This window comes from Triturus cristatus, chromosome 1_1 (assembly GCF_964204655.1).
Source record: "Triturus cristatus chromosome 1_1, aTriCri1.1, whole genome shotgun sequence".
NCBI lineage: Eukaryota > Metazoa > Chordata > Amphibia > Caudata > Salamandridae > Triturus > Triturus cristatus.
In genome coordinates, this window is record NC_140579.1 from 150,078,297 (window position 1) to 150,097,358 (window position 19,062).

Sequence of the window (19,062 nt, forward strand, 5' to 3'; positions counted from 1 at the left end):
CCAGAACCCACTGTCCTGGTACCAAGCGATGTCCAGGACCCTCCGGCAGGGGCTGCAGAACTGCTGAAACCTGTTGATGAATGGAACGAAGATCTTTAGTCACAGCATACAAATAGTCTGTCAGCATAGGGTACTCTATATCACGGAACGTTCTGGGTCACGGCACGCCCCAAACATTAGCAGGGCGCCTGAAAATGACCTCATACGGAGACAAACCAAAACGAGAATGTGGGGTAACTCGTATTGACATTAATGCCAGTGGCAGAGCATCTGGCCACTTTAATCCAGTACTTTCTTGAATTTTTGCTAATTTGAGCTTTAATATCCCATTATACTTCTCGACCAACCCAGCGGACTGGGGGTGTCGAGCCGCATGGAATTTCTGTTTAATCTGTAGTCCATTACACATATGTGTGATAAATTCTGCATTAAAATGACTTCCGTTGTCACTCCTAGTCACACAAGGCAATCCGTAGCGAGGGAAATACTCCTTTACCAACGCCTTTGCCGTTGCCAAAGCAGTGTTTTCTTTGGTCGGGTAGGCTTCCACCCATTTACTGAAAGCGCATACCACGACCAGGACATACTTCAAATTGTTAACGCGCTACAGCTCGATATAATCCATTTGAAGCACTTCAAAAGGCAAAGATGGTGGTGCAAAGTTTCCACTCAGAACAGGCTCCCTGCCCCCTGGATCATGTCGTAAGCAAACCATGCAATATTGTACCAAATGAGCAGCGGTCCTAGAAATATTGGGATTGTACCATACAGGATCTAATAATGCACAAATTCCTTTCACTCCAATATGAGCTGAACCATGTGCCATTGTCACTACCGCATTCACTAATGCATTAGGCAACAGCCACCGCTGCTTCTCTGTCAGATCAATCCAACAACCATCTGCATCTAATCTCCCAATTCGCTCTTTCCAGTGAGCCAGTTCAATAGGGGTAGCTTCTTTCTGTATTTCTCGGACACTCTCCTTGGTATTATCAAACATCTCTGTTTCAGCCACCCACCTAGCAGAGCTAGTCACAAACATTGAGGTCAATTTGGATTTTGCAGTTTCCTTAGCTACTTGATCGGCAAAAGCATTACCCTCCCCTACTGCATCAATCACTGCCTTGTGTGCACTACATTTGACTACAGCCACTATTTCTGGTAACGTCAATGCTGTTAGTAATCGCAAAATCAAGGGGCCATGCTGTATTCGCTGACCATGAGAAGTAAGAAAACCTCTTTCTGCCCAAACTCGGCCAAAACTATGAGCCACGCCAAAGGCGTACTGGCTGTCGGTGTAAATATTTGCTCTCAGTCCTTTACTTAACTCACAGGCCCGAAACAATGCCACAAATTCAGCCGCCTGTGCTGACTGATAGGGTACTCGAGAAGCCTCAACTATAGTGTGAAGAGTAGTTATCGCATATGCAGCAGTTGTCGTGCCATCTGGTAACTTGAAACAAGAGCCATCGACATACAACTCCCCTTGAGGGTCAGATAGAGGAGTGTCAGTCAGGTCTACCCGTCCCTTCGTTTCTTGCTCAGTCCGAAATATACAATCATGAACATCATTGTTCTTTTCATTCGAAGGGAGGGGTAGTAATGTAGCAGGGCTCAGAGTGGCACATCGTTTAATCGTAATGTGTGGAGCAAATAAGGTCAATTCGTATTCGGTAAGACGCGCACTCGTAAGGTGCTGGGTCTTCGTTTTGTTCAATAATGTATCCACAGCGTGCGGTACCATCACTGTGAGTGTTCAGAACGAGCCCTTCCGACTGTCGAATAGCCACTACAACCGCAGCAGTAGCTCTTAAACAGCTAGGGAGTGCTCTGGCAACGTTATCCAACACCGCCGAGAAATAGGCACAAGGTCTCTGCATACCACCAAATCCTTGTGTTAATACTGAAAGCGAGCAACCGTCCACCTTGTGTACGTAAAGCACAAAAGGTTTGCGGTAGTCAGGAGTACCAAGAACAGGTGCAGAACAAAGCGCAGATTTCAAAGAGTCAAAAGCATCTTGACAAGCATCAGTCCAGGGTAACGGTTCATGCACATCTTTAGTGGTTAAGTACAGAAGAGGTTTAGTAAGAAGGGAAAAATTAGGGATCCATTGGCGACAGTAAGAAGTTATGCCGAGAAATGCACGAACATCACGCTGAGTACGAGGTACAGACATATTAAAAATGGTAGTCACACACTCAGGGGTTAGTCTCCTCCCCTCCTGTCGACAATATTGAAATTTAGAAAGGGATACTTTATTGCCATTAGCAGCCAAATGAGACAATAATTGTACAGTGGCCTTCTTACAACCTTCCTCGGTATCAGAGGCCACTAACAAATCATCTACGTATTGCAAAAGCACATTACCAGGGGGCAAGACCAAATCATCCAACAATGTTTTCAAAACTTGACTATAAATACTAGGACTCTCTGTGTACCCCTGGGGAGCACGACAGAACCGGAAACTGCGACCAGATAATGAGAAGCCAAAAATATGGCGGCTATCAGGATGTATCGGAATGCTAAAGAAAGCATTTTTAAAATCAATCACAGAGAAATATTTAGCAGTAGGAGGAATCATAGTGAGAATAGTAGTGATGTCTGAAACCACAGGGTATTAGGGCACCACTATTTTATTAATTTTGCGCAAATCAATCACAAAACGATCGGTATCAGCATAGTCTAGATCACTTCTAACAGGGGCCTTTTTTAAGATAGGCAAAATGGGGCTGTTGCACACATTAGCAGCTGTCTCTTCCACCACACCCCTTTTTACCAAATCTTGTATGATGGAGAGCAAAGCCTTCTCGCCAGCCGGAGAAATTTTGTACTGAGGTATACGAGGAAGCCGAGCATTTTGCTTCAAAGTAATAGAAACGGGTGGAATCTTTAATAATCCTACATCTGTGTCACCAGTGGCCCACAATGTTGCTGGAATAGCGGCAAACTCAAGAGGGAGGGGTTCATTTTTAGTGAAGCACTGCAAAGTATGTTTCCCAAGGGAATTAATAGTCAAGTAAACACCATCAGGTGAACAATGAATCTTAGCATGTCATTTCTTCAACAAATCCAAGCCCAATAAATTTTCGTCACAATGGGAAAGTCAAAAGAAACGGGGAGTCTATCGTAACAGGGCCAATTGTAAAAGGAATAGGTTTGGAGATGGGGCTCACCACCGGAATTCCCGAGAATCCTACCGAAACATTATTGTGCCCGGACATAGCAGCCCCTGGGACCAGGGAATGAGAAATAGAACTATTCATTGCACCCGTATCAACTAAAAACATTTCAGATGTCCCTATCAAATGCGCCTCTACATAAGGTCTTTGCTGATCAACGGGTACTGACAACTGGCCCTCGCTCTGCCCATGGCTATTCTATGTATAGGCATACCCTTCGATCGCATCTATTGCACATTCCTCATTATAAAACTGCCTACCTCTTGGATTATCAAAATAATTATTTTCTTGTCCAACTTGCGTCGCCTCTTCTCGTCGCATGTCTCTGTGATCCACACTTCCCCGACCTCTTCCTCTACCTCTCATAGCCCCGTTCTGGTTTGTCAACAACAGGCACTGAGATCGCCAATGCCCTTCCTCCTTACAATAAGCACACTGATTTATTCCCAAAACAACAGCCGGCCCTCTGCCTCTTCCAGTTCCCGCCCCCCTCGGAACAAACCCTCTTCCGCCTCTCTCTCTGCCTCGTCCTTGAACAACTTGTTGCATCAACACCCGTGTTTTAAGATCCCTCGTTTTCTTTTCAGTCTTATCCTTACTCTCATTTTCTCTGTGTTCGTAATACTGGGCCATACTCAATATTACCTAGGGCGTGGAAGTGGTCCAGGTACTTTCAGCGGCTTGTAACCGTGCAGAGACTTCTGGTAACAAATTGGTCACAAAACCATTAACAAATAATCGTATACCGCCTTCCAACGATAAATCCTGTCCACTAAAATCAATGAATACGCCCTCAAATCTCGTGAAAAAATCCGAAACACTTTCATCTTTCTTCCGTTTACATGCAGTCAATTTGTCCCAATCCACCTTACGAGGTGGAATTAAGGAATGCATGTAAGTGATAATACGGCCAGGTAATGCCAATAATTCAATATTCGGCTTATTTCCGGGCTTACGATCTTTGTCCCATTCTTTTATCTGTTCTCATGTTCCGCCTAATTCTTGAGCATGGTCCTGGTCATGCACCTGACGCCATACGTCAACAGGAACTAATAATGCGAAAAATGGCTCTAAGTCAGCTAAAGTCATAACGGCCGAAGAGGCCGCTTCTGTGAGTTCTTTATAATAAGCCGTGGGATTCTTACGGGGGTCAGGTAATTGTGATTTTAGCGAGAGGACTTCACTCCTCTTCCAGGGGGTGTAAACCCATTGCTCCTGCACTCGAGCCTCTACGCAAGGTCTAGTCACCACACCGTGGTCATCTTTTAGTTCCGGTATTTCAGGATGAAAGATAGGATGAACTTCTCGCATAGGATGCTGAGTGTCCCACGAGCGACACTTTTGATGCATCCTTTCTCGATAATTTAATAAAACCTCCACATTTCTATACACTTCATCTGGGCTAAGTTCGGACTTATGAGCCCTGTCCCGGATGTCATACATCACTTGGGGGGCCATCCCTCCTGGAAAACACTGTTCCCAGAGCATAATAATACGTGCAGCCATGTGTTTCACGGCATGTTGCTGCATAACAGGCTCATAGTCTCGAAGCATGCTCCATATATTAGTTATAGTGTAAATAGGCTGTCGCATCCAATGGGATGACTGATCCTCAATCATCTGTTTCTTACTCTGTCCTACAGCCGAACGGGTAAATAACTTCCGTGCGTCGAAATCCCCTGGAGCACGAAATGGAGTCGAAACAACTGGAGATGGGGTCCTGCTCGCAGAAAGGGAAGCCCACACAAAGGTGGGGGGAGACAAAACAGCTGTGGACATAACGGAAGGCCGCAGGGTAACAGGCCATAAAGGAGCCGTCTCAGACCCTGAGGGAGACAAAACAGAGGACGTTCCTGGAGAGGCAAGGGATGAGGAAACAACAGGGGCGGTAGCTGAAGTGGCCTGTACTAGAGTCGGGGGAACAACGGGATATATACGCTGTGGAGCATAAGGTGGAGGTGGACGAGTGTCCAATAAATCCTCTATCTCATCTTCCGCTTCAGTCCTAGCCACATAGGTCTTATCCACTTGCAATCTAAATTGGCTGTCCGTACAATCAATCCCCTGTTCAGTTTGTGCTTTATCATAAGCTATAGCTTTCTGCGTAATCGTCTGATTTCCTTTCATCCTACATACTTTCTCCTCCCGCATACGTCTACGCTTTGCTTCCTTCGGCCACAGGCTTAAGGAGTCAAACATTGCCTGTCGACTACGTTTAGAAAATAATCGATCTTGCAACCAATTTATCTTTTTCTCATCAAAAGACCGGGTTAAGGGCCATTGTAATTCCACGTTATCTTTAGTATATTTATGCCATAGTGTATTAAACAAGAGAGGTGTAATACCATGTTTTACATACATATCATAACTTGGGCTGTCCTCAGGCGGGGCAGGTTGACTTTCAGCCAAACGCATATCATTAGGGCGGCAACAACATCCAAAACAACTCAATTTGCTAAAACACGGCATAGTTATTGTCACGCGTTCCTCATTCAATCATAAAAATAAACTTCCAAACATGGCCATGTTCAAACATTCGCAAAACATACAACCTCATGCTCATTCAAACATACACAAAACAATAATACATATATCCATACAAAAATATTCAATAAAAAGGACGTCTCTTCACACAAAGAACAGAGCCCGTCGACTCCTGTTCGTGGAGAATCAATCAAATTCAGATCCCAAGTCCGACAGATACCAAAATCAAGCAGTCCAAAGACTACCAAGAGACCGACAGACAGGTATAACCACAGACCGACCTACAGACCATCCTGCAGCCTTCCTGGTTCACTCTTGCGACTATTCTGACTAAGCCCGCTTCATTAGCACCGCTTCAGATGTGTTCCCAAGGCTACCCAGGTACAGCCACAGGCTTTTCCGAGAGCAGTCCGGCCGGGCGCGCACCACACGTACCACACCGGGCGTCCGATCGGCGTCTCTATTGTTCACAAAAAGGTCCGTGGATCATCTACACGTGCAGCCACCATCATGCTGCCCCGTCAGACCCCCGAAGATTCTCCGTGGTACACTGACCACCAAATACTTACACAGTTAACTGCTTCAAAAGCACTGCTCAACAGTGCATGCCAAGAACATTAAAACAATTCCACTCACCTGGTGCACACAGGGGCAATTGCGTGTTCTCCACTGCCAACTCTTGAGGACCAACACGGTCTGCTCCTGGATTACGCCAGTAGGACTCCGGTGAAGGGTCACTAGCAGCTGAGGACACTCTGATCGTGAGAGCGGAGTAAGTTCATGCCAAAAATGGCTAAATATCAAAAGGATCCTTTTTCCATCCACCCGCTCGACCAGAATTACCCCTTGTCCTTACCACCCGTTTACGGGGAGGACGACCCAGTCGCGGAGTCCCACTAGAGTCGCCAACTGATGTACCACAAAAAATCGAACTAAAGGACTATACCTACCAATAGTCCCAACACCATTACCAAATAATCAGTCAGTTGGCAGTGAAAAAGGTTCAATCATTTATTAAACAAAATACTCTATAGAGGAGCCTCTCCGAACCTCACCCATCAGGTGCGCCGAGAAGACTGTTGGCTCGTATTCAAACATGAGGTTATATACTTTTCGGTTCAACACATATAATCACTGTAAAAAGGAAAAACCCCAGTTGGCCCTCGAGCTCCAAGGAAGGACCATATATGGTACACATCAGACCAGTACAAAGGCTTGACTATCTATTACTGATGAGGTCAGGAGGGGTGACTCCCTTTCGTCTTGGTGCCTGGGAGTGTAGACACGGCGCCTCCAGGAATGTGCTTATCACCCCCAAAGCCAGATGCGACCTTGAGTCTTAGAACAGTCGAGTAAACAGCCTACCTTCAGCTGCTACCAGTAACTCAAATGAACTGGGGCCTGACAACTGCACGTGATCACGGCCCGTGCCCGAGCATATGATCAGAAGATGGCGTCTGTATGGTTCTCGGCCTACTCTTATAGCATTAGATATACAGGGAGGAAATAAACGAGTTTCCTCCAAGCAAAAGCATATATATCAAACAGGGAGTGTACGTATAGATGCATCATGCTAACATAATATAGGTCCGATACTCTTTATATACGGGAAATCTACTTTTTATCCCTCAGTATTAAAGTGAACCATTTCATCTCTTTTCTCTGGCTTCCAGGTAGGTTTTTTTGCATTTAAAAGCAGCTCGTACACCAGCAATAACGAAACTGCCAACTCTCTGTCCACTGGCTGAGCTACTAAGATACCTCCTGTGCCCCTGCTTCCAGCCCTCCACATCCCTTTGTTATGTGGTTTAGATCATTCCGTACCCCTCTATGCACAGTGCTCCATTGCTTTGTAGAAGCTTAGTCCTATGTGAGTTTAAATGTATACAGACATAAATAAAATCCTTTGTTTTTATGACTCTTTGTAACACAGCACAATATGGCATGTACCACTATGTTCCTAATAACCTTTTTTTCCACTTGTTCATTGAAGTGCATTTGAATCCATGTTATTAAACTTCGAGTGATGATTGAAAGTCTTACTTTCAGAAACCATTGCTAAGTAGTAATTATACTTTAGTCTTACTTGGGTACATGGAAATGGGCAAACGCTCATGATACTATAAAAAGGAAGTGCCAGGCTAGAGACCAACAGCCTCTTACTCTAAAAACACACCCAATAAATTGCACTTATTCTAGAAGTCTTTTTGGTAGTTTACCAGTTTTAACTGACAGCATCGGATTTGTAACATTGTATTTGTATTATTTAGTGCCCAGCAAAAAAGTTATGTTTGTACTTTTTGCTTGAAACAGTGAATGGGTGAAATCCCTGCCCTCTGTTTTTCTAGAAATCAATATCTTAAGGTAAAAGTCATTGACCAGAGTAAAAGAAAAATAATTACTTGAAGTAGTTAAAAGCTGTGTTTTTGGTCGCCCCAGTACTGTATTCTGGTCTGTTGGATTGGTTGGGTCGGGGTTTAGTGACAAATTCATAATGACTAATTTTTTTTAAAATTTTTTTACTTATTTTTATTGCCATTTTTACATTAGACACCTTGTACATCAGACAAATTCATAATGACTCATAATGGTTTCAACTAACTTAAAACACTTCAACATAGATATGGAAAAAGCCACCATATAGCTGAGGGCTATAGAATTTCCATTCTCAATTGGATGTAAACATGTTAATGTTATAGAACCTGTTAAATTTCATCCTGACTTGTTGCTAATGAGACACTGCTGCAAAGCATCCAAAGCCTGTGTGTCATAATGTTGATTTGTCTCTCTCATTCCTCGTGCGACCTCAGAAAGGGAAGGTGAAAGAAGCAGCACAGCGTTACCAGTATGCTCTAAAGAAGTTTCCCCGAGAGGGCTTTGGGGAAGACTTGAAAACTTTCCGAGAGCTGAAGGTGTCTCTTCTCCTCAATCTCTCACGGTGTCGGAGGAAAATGAATGTAAGTGTCTTGCCGTTTTTACTGGGGAAGGATTGGGATAATAATACTCTCTATGCTGTGCTTGGGCTGTCAACATTTACTTATCACCACTTTAAAGAACCTATGATCAGTGAACCACAGTTATGGAGGATAGAGGTCTGGTGTCCTAACACCACAAATGAGTTACATAATTGAGGGTTCTACAACATTTACCCACTAGACTCATTGAATTCTCTTTCCATATGCTTTGAGAGATGCAGGCTAAACACCTATCAAAAATAAAGAGAAATGTTGATTTATCTGTTAAGCGAAGTGTCGGCAGTTTCTATATTTGAATACAGTGTTTCCTGGGTGGATACGGCCAGGCATCAGAACAGAAGAGCTGACCGAAACATATTATTGTGCTCTATCAATAAAATCAGACACACCATTTTTCTATCTTTATATGGTATTCTATATCTTCTCTTCTAGTTCTATCTACTGTCTCTGTTCCTTTTTTCTAGATAAATTTCCCTCCACAGGACACTAACAGAAAAGTGTTTACACTAATAGATGAGACCAAGGAGGTCTTAATGGGAGAATTCTCTTCAAGAGTCATTAAAACTGTAACCATGTAAAACAAATATTCCTGATTTTAGCGTTTTTTCTCACCAGCTAATGATGACACTGTTAGCTTGCTGGTGAAGACATTAACCTTGCGCAATCTGTTTTTCAGTTTGAAACGAGTTTTACACACTTAAGGAGCCTTCTTTTCAATTCAATATATGTTTATAGGGGCACGGGGGACCGATTATGAATATGTGAGATCTTCTCACACATTCTTTAGGGAAAAAAATCTAGCTAACTGTCTCTGCATGCTGTCCTAGCATCCACTTCTCTTCTCTGTCACCCTGGAACAGTTAATGGCATGGAACGCGGATCGAAAGTGCAATGCACAGATCAGTTACAGCAGCAGCCATGCGAAACAAAGAGTTTACTCTTGTTAGAGAAATATAAAGGAAATTCCTGCTGCAGACGTTCAGCATATCGCACACTGTACTTCACTGATGCTATTGCTATTTTCAGCGACTATAGGTAGTTCGCAAAATTGTGAGCATTGTGGGCAGCCCACATAAAATAAAAAATTCAAAAAAGTTAAGAATAACAAGGGTGAGAAGACTTTTTGATTAGTCTGTCTACCAAAAGACAAAATATTAGCGTTAGAAAATGACGAATTTGATTTTTTTAGAATGGTATGTCACCTTTGTATTAAAAAGTCCTGTCCTTATTCCTATCTATGATAAATACAATTTGTAGAGCCCCACCGTTATTGAAGACAATAAACCTATGGACTGGCCAGTCTCCGGCTTGAAAAAAGAAAAATGCACATCAAACCAAATCCAAACAAAATATTTCAACAACTATTGTCAATCAGCTAGATGTTAATAGTCATTGTGTATCCTGCTTCAAAAGTCAGAAGGCTGATTTAGTGCTCATCATATCCAGCAGAACAGTAACAGGTGAAAATGGCTTTGCAGATGGGCATTTATTTTCTCAGCCTCTTATTAAAAATTTAGTTTTTCTGTTGACTTTTTCCATTCTATTAGTTAAGCAGTCTGTAATACTAAATTCTTCTACTATCCCCTTTAGTATTTCATTCTCACTTCTCTTCCTTCCATTCCTTACTCTTTTCCACACTAATCCACTTGCCATGCTCAAACACACACACACTTTTCTGGTAATACCATTCCCTGTATCTTAATGGAATAATTTGTTCTCTTTTGGATTTTTCATTAACCTGTAATCTAGCTCCACACTCTTAATTTAAACCTTGTTAATTGTATGTGTCTATGTAGACCTCTTTTCTGGTGGACTAGATAAGAGAGCCTCAGTTAGCGCCTCAGTTACATTTATCTCGCTGATGACATTTAAGTATAACTCATTGTGATTAGACAGACAGCAAGCAAGACAGTGCGTGAGATACAAGAAGAAATCGGTTGTGATCATATAAAATATGTTCCAGTATAGACCTCATTGGTTGTCTCCATCAGGAGTATTATGCCAAGAAGAATAAAAATAGAATGGTGGTGCAAGTTTGGTTAATGTGATAGTGCAGACTTTAATGCATAGGGGCAACAACAAGTTAATCTCTACTACTCTCTTCTACTCTCTCTCTACTACTCACTCTCTACTACTCACTCTCTACTACTCTCTACTACTCACTCTCTAATACTCTTTGTGTATCACACTCCTTTTAGTGGAATTAATGTCCCACTCTTTAGGTCGAGCCTATAGCAGCACGCATGCGCTGCAATAGGAAACCGACCTCTTGCAGCTGACCAGGACTTTTCACAAGCTTGTGCTTGAGGCATTTTTTCCACCAATATTTCTATTGGTGTTTGCGTGCGTCTTCCTTAAAAGACAGCACGCAAGTGGGTAAAGGTGGGCGCATGTCCCGCCTTTCCCAGCCAATGTAACCGTCCACGGCCTATGGATTGCGGTTATGCACACGGGCCACATCTGTTTTCAATTATCGTGCCCAGACGCGGGTGCAATAATTGAAAACAGATGGGCTGCTCGCTCTCCCAAGCGTGCGCGCGCACCACTCGTGGGCTTTCTTAATAGTTGCCGCCCTCGCCACCCCCGACCCCTTTGCTTGTTAAACAAGCCCAGGGCTTGCTCTCGAAATAGCGGGTTTTCAGGAACAAGCTGAAACTCGCGGTACACTATATTCAAGGCATTTAAGGCATTTTCATTAAATATGTTTTTGAGATTCCGCTTATCTTGTCGGTGGCTTTGTAAACACCCGTCTCAATATTTATCCAGTATGGGAAGATAAACAGTTCACCTGCAGCCTCGTTCTTCATGCAAAAAGTGTCCTGGAGCACGAGCCTCTGGTTTCTTTCAAGCATGGGAATTTAGTCAGCTCTTGCATGGAAAATGCTTTTGAGCCGTTGTGCCAAACTATTTGAACATCGGAGTTTAAGTTAAATTCTTTGCGTACGTACCACCAGGCCCCGTTCACCGATTATCAGAAGAAAACTGCGTACCTTCTGATCAGACCCCCTCTCTAATCGGACTGAACATACATTAGGGGTGAGGTGCATGTTTTAAGTCAGCGAACCCCTCCAACCTACAATGCAATTGCCATTTTGGGGGAACGAGGGAGACTCTCTCCTTTTCCATTAGTGGGGTCAGTCTACTCCCCCATTTTACAGCTCGGCGCCCCATCCCTTGCATTTTAGGATTAGCTTTGCACCCCTCGTTTTCGGACATCAACTCAGAGCCCCCTCTCTTATTTACTTTTCCCCTTCCAATACCCTTACCCGCAGCCTCGCACCCCTGGAGAGCAATATTCGGCGTTGGTGCTGGGCCCAGGCTGGGCAGTGGTGACTAGCTCGGTCCGATGGGACTGAAGAAGGGGGGTGGTTCTGCTGGGTCCCCGCTCCCGCCTCTCAGAACAATAAAGCCCAAGTAAAACCGTCTATAGCCGCCACGGAACATCCAGTACTGCTCAGGCGCGATTCAGCTGCTCCATGGTCTGTGAAGACTACACCTCCCATGGCTCCCTGCGCTTGCCTGCACTGAAGTAGCGAGGTGAATGCTGCCTGCGCAACGTTACCACGGAAAGGAAGGCACAGCGGTGGTCCCACCTCCCATCACAGCACGCATGGTGTACCTGGAAACAGAAGAGATGTTTCCGGTAAGTCATCAAAACGTATCACCTAATAAGAGTGAACGACCACTTCGGTTCTAATGGCCACCCAAGCGTTTCTAAGGTGTACACGGCTCCTTGCTAATATAAGTGTGGTGGTACCTCCCAAAGTTACTGAGCGCTCCCAATACAAAATGGTCTTTTGCTAAGACTGCACCTCTATATATGCCCTCACAGTGTTACCTTCCCATCTGCATAATCAGACGATTAACCGACCACGTTCTAAATTGCAAATAGGTCTATCCTATCAAATATGACCATTTTGCCTCGAAGTGCGTACTCTGATTCAGGAATTATCTCCGTCGTAAGATTACAAGATACTGCCCATATGTGACATGGATTCAGAAGGCTCTATCCAGCACTTCGAGCAACCAGTGGCCTTCACGCGAGCCTCTTCAGTTCAGGTCATTCCCTAGACGCTCTAGGAATCTTTTAATTTATAATCCACCCAACTGCTCCTCATCCAATTTGAATGCATTAATTGAAAAGATTGGCTGCCTCTGCCTGGAAGCACGAGCTGCTTTGCTACATGGCTTAAAGTAAAAACAAAACAAGCATTGGCATAGCCAACGCCTTTGGGACCTTATAAGTGTTTAGTTATGCAGCACAATATCCTTGGTGCAACAACATTAACTGTTGCATGGCTAAACACTTATAAGGTCCCAAACGCGAGATCCATTGGCTATGCCAATGCTTGTTTTTGATTAGTAGTGCATTCATTCTCTTGTGGTTTCTGTAGTATATTTGATTTTTTTTAAAATTTGTATATGACACTCATTCTTTACATTAATCTTGGGTCATACATTTAGGCTCTTTTGGTTTGTTTACTAAATTCAAGTTATTTTAAGTAGTGTTCAAAAGTTGCTGAACTTTGTCTTAAGGATCACACTTCCATCACATTTGGCTAGTAAGTGTTCCACATTCAATCTCCTTTGACAGTGTTTCACACTATCTCATATTTGACTTGTGTACAGCACTCAGGCACCATTGACATGTTTGTCCATTATTTCAGTCGTTTTCTATCATGGTTTTCCTTTCTCTAGCTCCATACAATGTCTCTCCTCCTACAGAGATGATCCTAAATACAGACTAAATTCTGCCATCACCCCTTAAATTATAATCCATGACGTCAATGTCCTGAGGACTTCTCTAGGAAACAAGGCCCTGTATGCAAGCCTGTGGGATTTTCTGATTTTATTCCCAATTATAGAACCATGTGTTTGAGAACATACCATTTAAATAGCTAAATACATGAAGGTTATTCCTGCTTTGAGAATATTGTTATACGAGCATTACCATTTGGTCCTAAGCCTGTTCTCATGTCAGGAACTGACTGCATCTTTCCTAACTTGGTACTGATGCTCCAACGCATGGCAAACTATAAATAAACCAATCTGGAACAGGCATTCCATTATTTCATTTTCCTTTAAATCAATTAATAAATCTTTTTGACTTTGTTTTTATTAACAAAAAAATGCCAAAATATGTAGTTGTAACTTTGCTCTTTACTCTTAAGTTACATACAAATACATATATTTGTTTTGTTTTGTTTGTTTATTATTGTAACGGCAGGATTTTGGAATGGCCGAGGAATTTGCCACTAAAGCACTGGAGCTGAAAGCAAAATCCTACGAGGCGTATTATGCAAGAGCCAGGGCAAAGCGCAGTAGCAGGTGAGGAGAGACAGGCGAGCGAGCGATCGCCATGTTTGGAATCACCACCGAATTGGGAAACTTTTAATTGTATTTTAAGGGGTGTGGAAGCTCATATAAGAGTTGGTAAAATATGTAGCCAATGCAAGTGCACTAATGGAATCCCTTCTGTTATAACAATTGATACGTAATGACCACTGGGAGCGGGGAAGAAAAGCCTTTGATTATAAACAAGTCTGATGAACAAAGTTGAGGGAGTAAGATCCTGCGTGGTTACAGAGGTTGCACGTCAAATAGTGTATATGTTAGTATCAAATCATTTTAGACGCAAATCAAGTTGCAGACAAATGTTGTTTAGCTGTGCTCTCCTTTCAATAGCACTTATGTGGTATGCAAGTAAGGACGACGTCCATTGGTTAAGGGATTAGTTCCCGAGAGCAGATATCTTTATTTTGACAATAAAATGTTTTCAAATGGATCCGTCCCAAAAGCAGTTATACACCGTGCTAGGTGAGATTATTACAGATAGCCATGATGAACTGGTTAAAAGTATTTCATAAGTAGATACAGTGCAATTTGTTATTTTGAAAGTCGTTTGATACACAGATTGGTTACTCTTTAGCTTCCAGGACACTTTAATGATAGGAATGGAACAAAAGAAAAGTCAAGGGTTTGCCCCCTTCATAGAATATAAGACTGGTTTATTCATGGTGATCAGTCTGATTAAGTTGATGCTATTGAAAGCCTTTGTAACTACTGGTGAGCTAAAAGTCAGTTTGATTAAGCGATTATGATGTTCCCACCTCAAGTGTCCTGTTTCACTTGAGTTGTGTATTCACAGGTCTCTCCCACATCCCACTTATCTCCAGATCAGTACCATGTGACTAAGCTTTTATCACTAACCAAGAAAGCAACTGAAATTTCTAAAAGTGCAGAATACTTTTTCAACATGGATTTGCTCTAGTAGCGTTAAGGAAGCATTCTGGTAGATTCCAGAACATTATGAAAATACATGTATCTTAAAGCTCTAAATAATGAATGACTCACACAGAAAAGGCAAGTTCACAAACGCAATTCCATTGAGCGATTCAGTATTCCAAGCCCTTGACAGGAGCATACCATATGCAAAACAAAAGGCAACTGCTTGGCTTACCCCAGTTCTGATTAAAGGAATCCTTCACTCACCAGCTTCAATTTTATTTTTCTGAAATATAGGTTTGTGCTGCATATTCAAACGTACAGTGCACAAGCTCATTTTCACTTTTACTTTTTGTTTATGTCAATTTACTTTTGATTTTTTACAGTTTTAGTTGGGACTTCAGAAGGGGTTTGCAGCTAATCAGGACAGCAGAGGAGTCTTAGTCAAACAAATTGTTCTCTAATTTGGGGTGATACATTTTAACAATGGCTTCCCTTGCTGATGCTTTTTGAAATACGAAAACCTCAGTCCACATATATTTGTTTGGATGTGTTGCTGTCATCTAAATAAAATGAAGAAGTTGAGAGGCCTTAGCTCTTTTACTTCTAAGTAAAGGTCACCTCAGTGCTACTATAAACATATATGTCACACATTAGACTGTTCAGATAATATCCGTAAGTTGTATTAAACCTTTGTGTTGAAGGTAACAGAATATTATGTTTAACATATCCCTTTGGTTCCAAAATGCTCTTCACTCACGTCATTACTACATAGATTGTGGTCTACTTTCCAACATTAGCATTACACAACTACAGACCCCTCAATGTCTTTGAACAGGAACTTTAAAAGGGAACCAGACTGTAATCATTGCAGGCTGTTCTCGTTTATCAGCAACGACGACATGCAGTCCCACAGCTGGGGAGACAACTGTGTAGGTCTTGATGGGGTTTGCATTGTGTAAATTATAGTTTGTGTTTTTTTATTTGGTGTTTATTCAGCCTCACAGATGAAGGTCGAGATGAGTGATGGTAGAGGCCCATACAGATTAATAGTTGTACAAAGAAATGGTTATTATCCCTTTTTGGCAAACTAAGATCAATGAAGAGACCAGAAGGGAGTCATTCCCTTGCTAATTCGATATTTCTGTAGATCTTTGAGCTGTGTTTTACACTAGTAACCCCTAAAACAGTAATGTCTTATTGTCACTGTGGCTTCTTAGAGATATATATACTATATGAAACAAATATCTGAATATTTATATTTGTTTTACAACAGTTTTAATTTCCATTCTCATTTTGCATTTTTGTCAAGCAGACAGTTTGCAGCAGCCCTGGAGGATCTGAACGAGGCCATCACGCTGTGTCCGAATAACCGGGAAATCCAACGGCTACTTATGAGAGTGGAGGACGAGTGCAGACAGATACAGCAACAGCAAGAACTTCCTGGTGAGCCCGAGCCAGAGGCTCAAAATGAAGATCTTGATTCTGTTCAGGATATCTATGAAGAGGAGTATCTTGAGCAGGACAATGAGAACGTTGCTCTTCAAATTGAGTCAAGGCCAGGTCAGGCCCTTCCTGTCATTCAGAGCCCACCCCCTTCTCCTGCACATCGGGACTCAGCTTACATGTCTGGCTCACCTATTGCTTCACACCAGGTTTTTGACTTACGGTCAAATAGCACTGTTGGTTCTCCAACAAGACAAGGGTACCAGCCAACTTCTCCATCACTTTGTCCAACACATCAGAACTCTCATTACAGATCTAGTCCTCCACATACCTCCCCAGCGCACCAGAGCTCCACGTATCGCTGCAGCCCACCTCCTGTTGGTAGCCTGGTGATGGAGTACCCAAGCCCACCACCCTCGCCTCGTAGAGCACCACAGTATCGAGCCAGCCCTCCAGCAGAAAGCATGAGTGTATACAGACCTCAGTCTGGTTCTCCTGTGCGATACCAGCCAGACCCCAGCATTGGACAGCACCCTGGCAGGCCTAAATCTCCTTTGTCTAAAATAACACAAAAGTCTTTCCAAATGCCACAGCTTTCTACTCCAGTCCCGCTGCCAACGCACAGACTTCAAGCCACCAAGGCACAAATTTTGAGGAGCAACCAACCAAGCTCAGCCGTGCATTCCAGTGCTGTTATTCCTAGTGGTGCTTATGGCCAAGTGTCTCATTCTATGAGCAGCAAATATCAGTCATCTTCAGGAGACATGGGTGTTAGTCAAAGTAGGTTGGTCTACCAGGCTTCATTGGGTGGATTAATAGCAGATGGGAGACCAGTGCAGCATGTTCAGGCCAGTTTAAGTGCTGGAGCGATCTGTCAACATGGAGGCTTGATCAAAGAAGATCTTCCACAAAGGCCCTCCTCGGCATACCGAGGTGGAATGAGGTACAATCAGACATCCCAGATTGGGCGTAGTCAATCTGCTTCATACTACCCAGTCTGCCATTCAAAGTTAGACTTAGATCACTCTTCCCTTCCTTCGAACCAGCATGGTTCTCCAGATGTGTCTCACCTAATTCGAAGACCCATAAGCATCACACCCAAAGAAATAAAGCCTCACCCACCTACTCCTAGGCCACTACTTCCTTTCCAAAGTGTTGGCCTCCGATTCTCTCCTTCCAGCAATAGCATTTCATCTTCCTCCAACCTGACTGCGACATTCCGTCCCTCTGCTTCCATTCAGCAAATGGAGACCCCACTCAAGCCTGCATATGACCTATGTGATGAGCTTTCTCCAGTTTCTCCACCCCAAGGGGGCTACCCCAGTGAGCCAGCCCGCTCCAGGACCACACCTTTCATGGGAATTATAGATAAAACAGCACGGACTCAGCAGTACCCTCACTTTCACCAACAGAGCCGGACCTGGGCTGTGTCATCTGTGGATACAGTTATCAGCCCTACGTCTCCTGGAAACCTGCCTCAGACAGACTCCTACAGCCCACCCTCATCAATCAGCAACATTGCCTTTTATAACAAAACCAACAATGCTCAGAACGGTCATTTACAAGAGGAAGACTATTATGGCACTCATGGAATGTTAGCAAATGGATCTCGTGGAGAAATGTTGGAGCGTGTTAGCCAGACCGCTTCCTATCCAGATGTCAAGGTGACTAGAACTCTGCCTGTTGCACAGGCATACCAGGACAACCTTTTCCGACAGCTTTCCAGGGACTCCCGACAAGGGCAAACATCACCTATCAAACCAAAGAGGCCATTTGTGGAGTCTAATGTATAAAACTTACCCAAAAGTACAGATTGACAGTACCCTTTCTATTTTCAGCACGCATTTCCAGCTCATTTCCATGTCATCATAATTTGCTTTTTCATATTGTTTGTGGTATCCAAAGACAGATCAAGAAACGCTGATTCCCTGACCTGAACTCTGGCAAGCTACAACTCTGATTCCGTTTGCAACTCCTACAGACCAGAGTTTTTAATCACTGGGCATGTTTGAGTAAATGGTATGATGTAATGTATATTGAGAAACAGAATTGCAGGCAGTGACCTTCAACTCGTCAAATGACTCAATGGACATAAGGTTCTTGCAGCAGAAGTGTAGTGGAGCAATCCGTTTTGTTCTTGGAGAGTGGGGGGAGGGTTTGTTTTTGATAATATTGTTAATTTAATTGAGCTTAATTGTTTTTCTAATTTAAATACAGTGTAACCTGCTGAAAAATCGTTTCACAACGAGTCCACAATCTTTCACGAGATAGTGAAGTGTTTGTGTGCAGTTCGGACTGGAGCAAGAGATGGGCACTTTGTTGTTCTCTAGAGCACACCTTCTTCAAACCTAATAGTATAGAGAGCAATATCAAAAGCCCAAAATAATTATGCCCTCTTTCTTGAGAGCACCACATTTGTTGAACATTGACATAATGTACCTTCTTTCTGCCACACGTGCAGTATCTCGGAGATAGGTATGCCCTACCTTGTTATCTAGCAGAGGCCATCCTGGTACTTTCACTTCTGGGTTAGTCTAACCCAATTCTACCACTAGAAATGAATGCTGCAAGCACTGGAAAACATCCTTTGGAATGATTCACCTGTCGCAAATTTTTCTCTGCGTGAGGGTTTAATAGGTACGTTAATGTGTTTGTGCTAAATTTCGTTTAGGCTCAAGAAGCTCATTGTTTCCAAAACCAAGTCAGTGCAGTCATTCATCACAAAATGAGTGCCTTTAAAAATAAATCACAA

General features: G+C 43.0%; 1 protein-coding gene across 1 annotated transcript in view; it reads left to right on the top strand.

The window, feature by feature from the left end:
* Positions 1-18,103, top strand: part of LOC146869866 (protein TANC2-like) — an 869,459-nt gene extending 851,356 nt beyond the window's left edge. Inside the window, 3 exon segments of the mRNA XM_085640656.1 lie at positions 8,475-8,621; positions 13,867-13,967; positions 16,180-18,103. Coding sequence (XP_085496782.1) covers positions 8,475-8,621; positions 13,867-13,967; positions 16,180-18,103 — 2,172 coding nt within the window.
* The last annotated feature ends 959 nt before the right edge of the window (positions 18,104-19,062 follow it).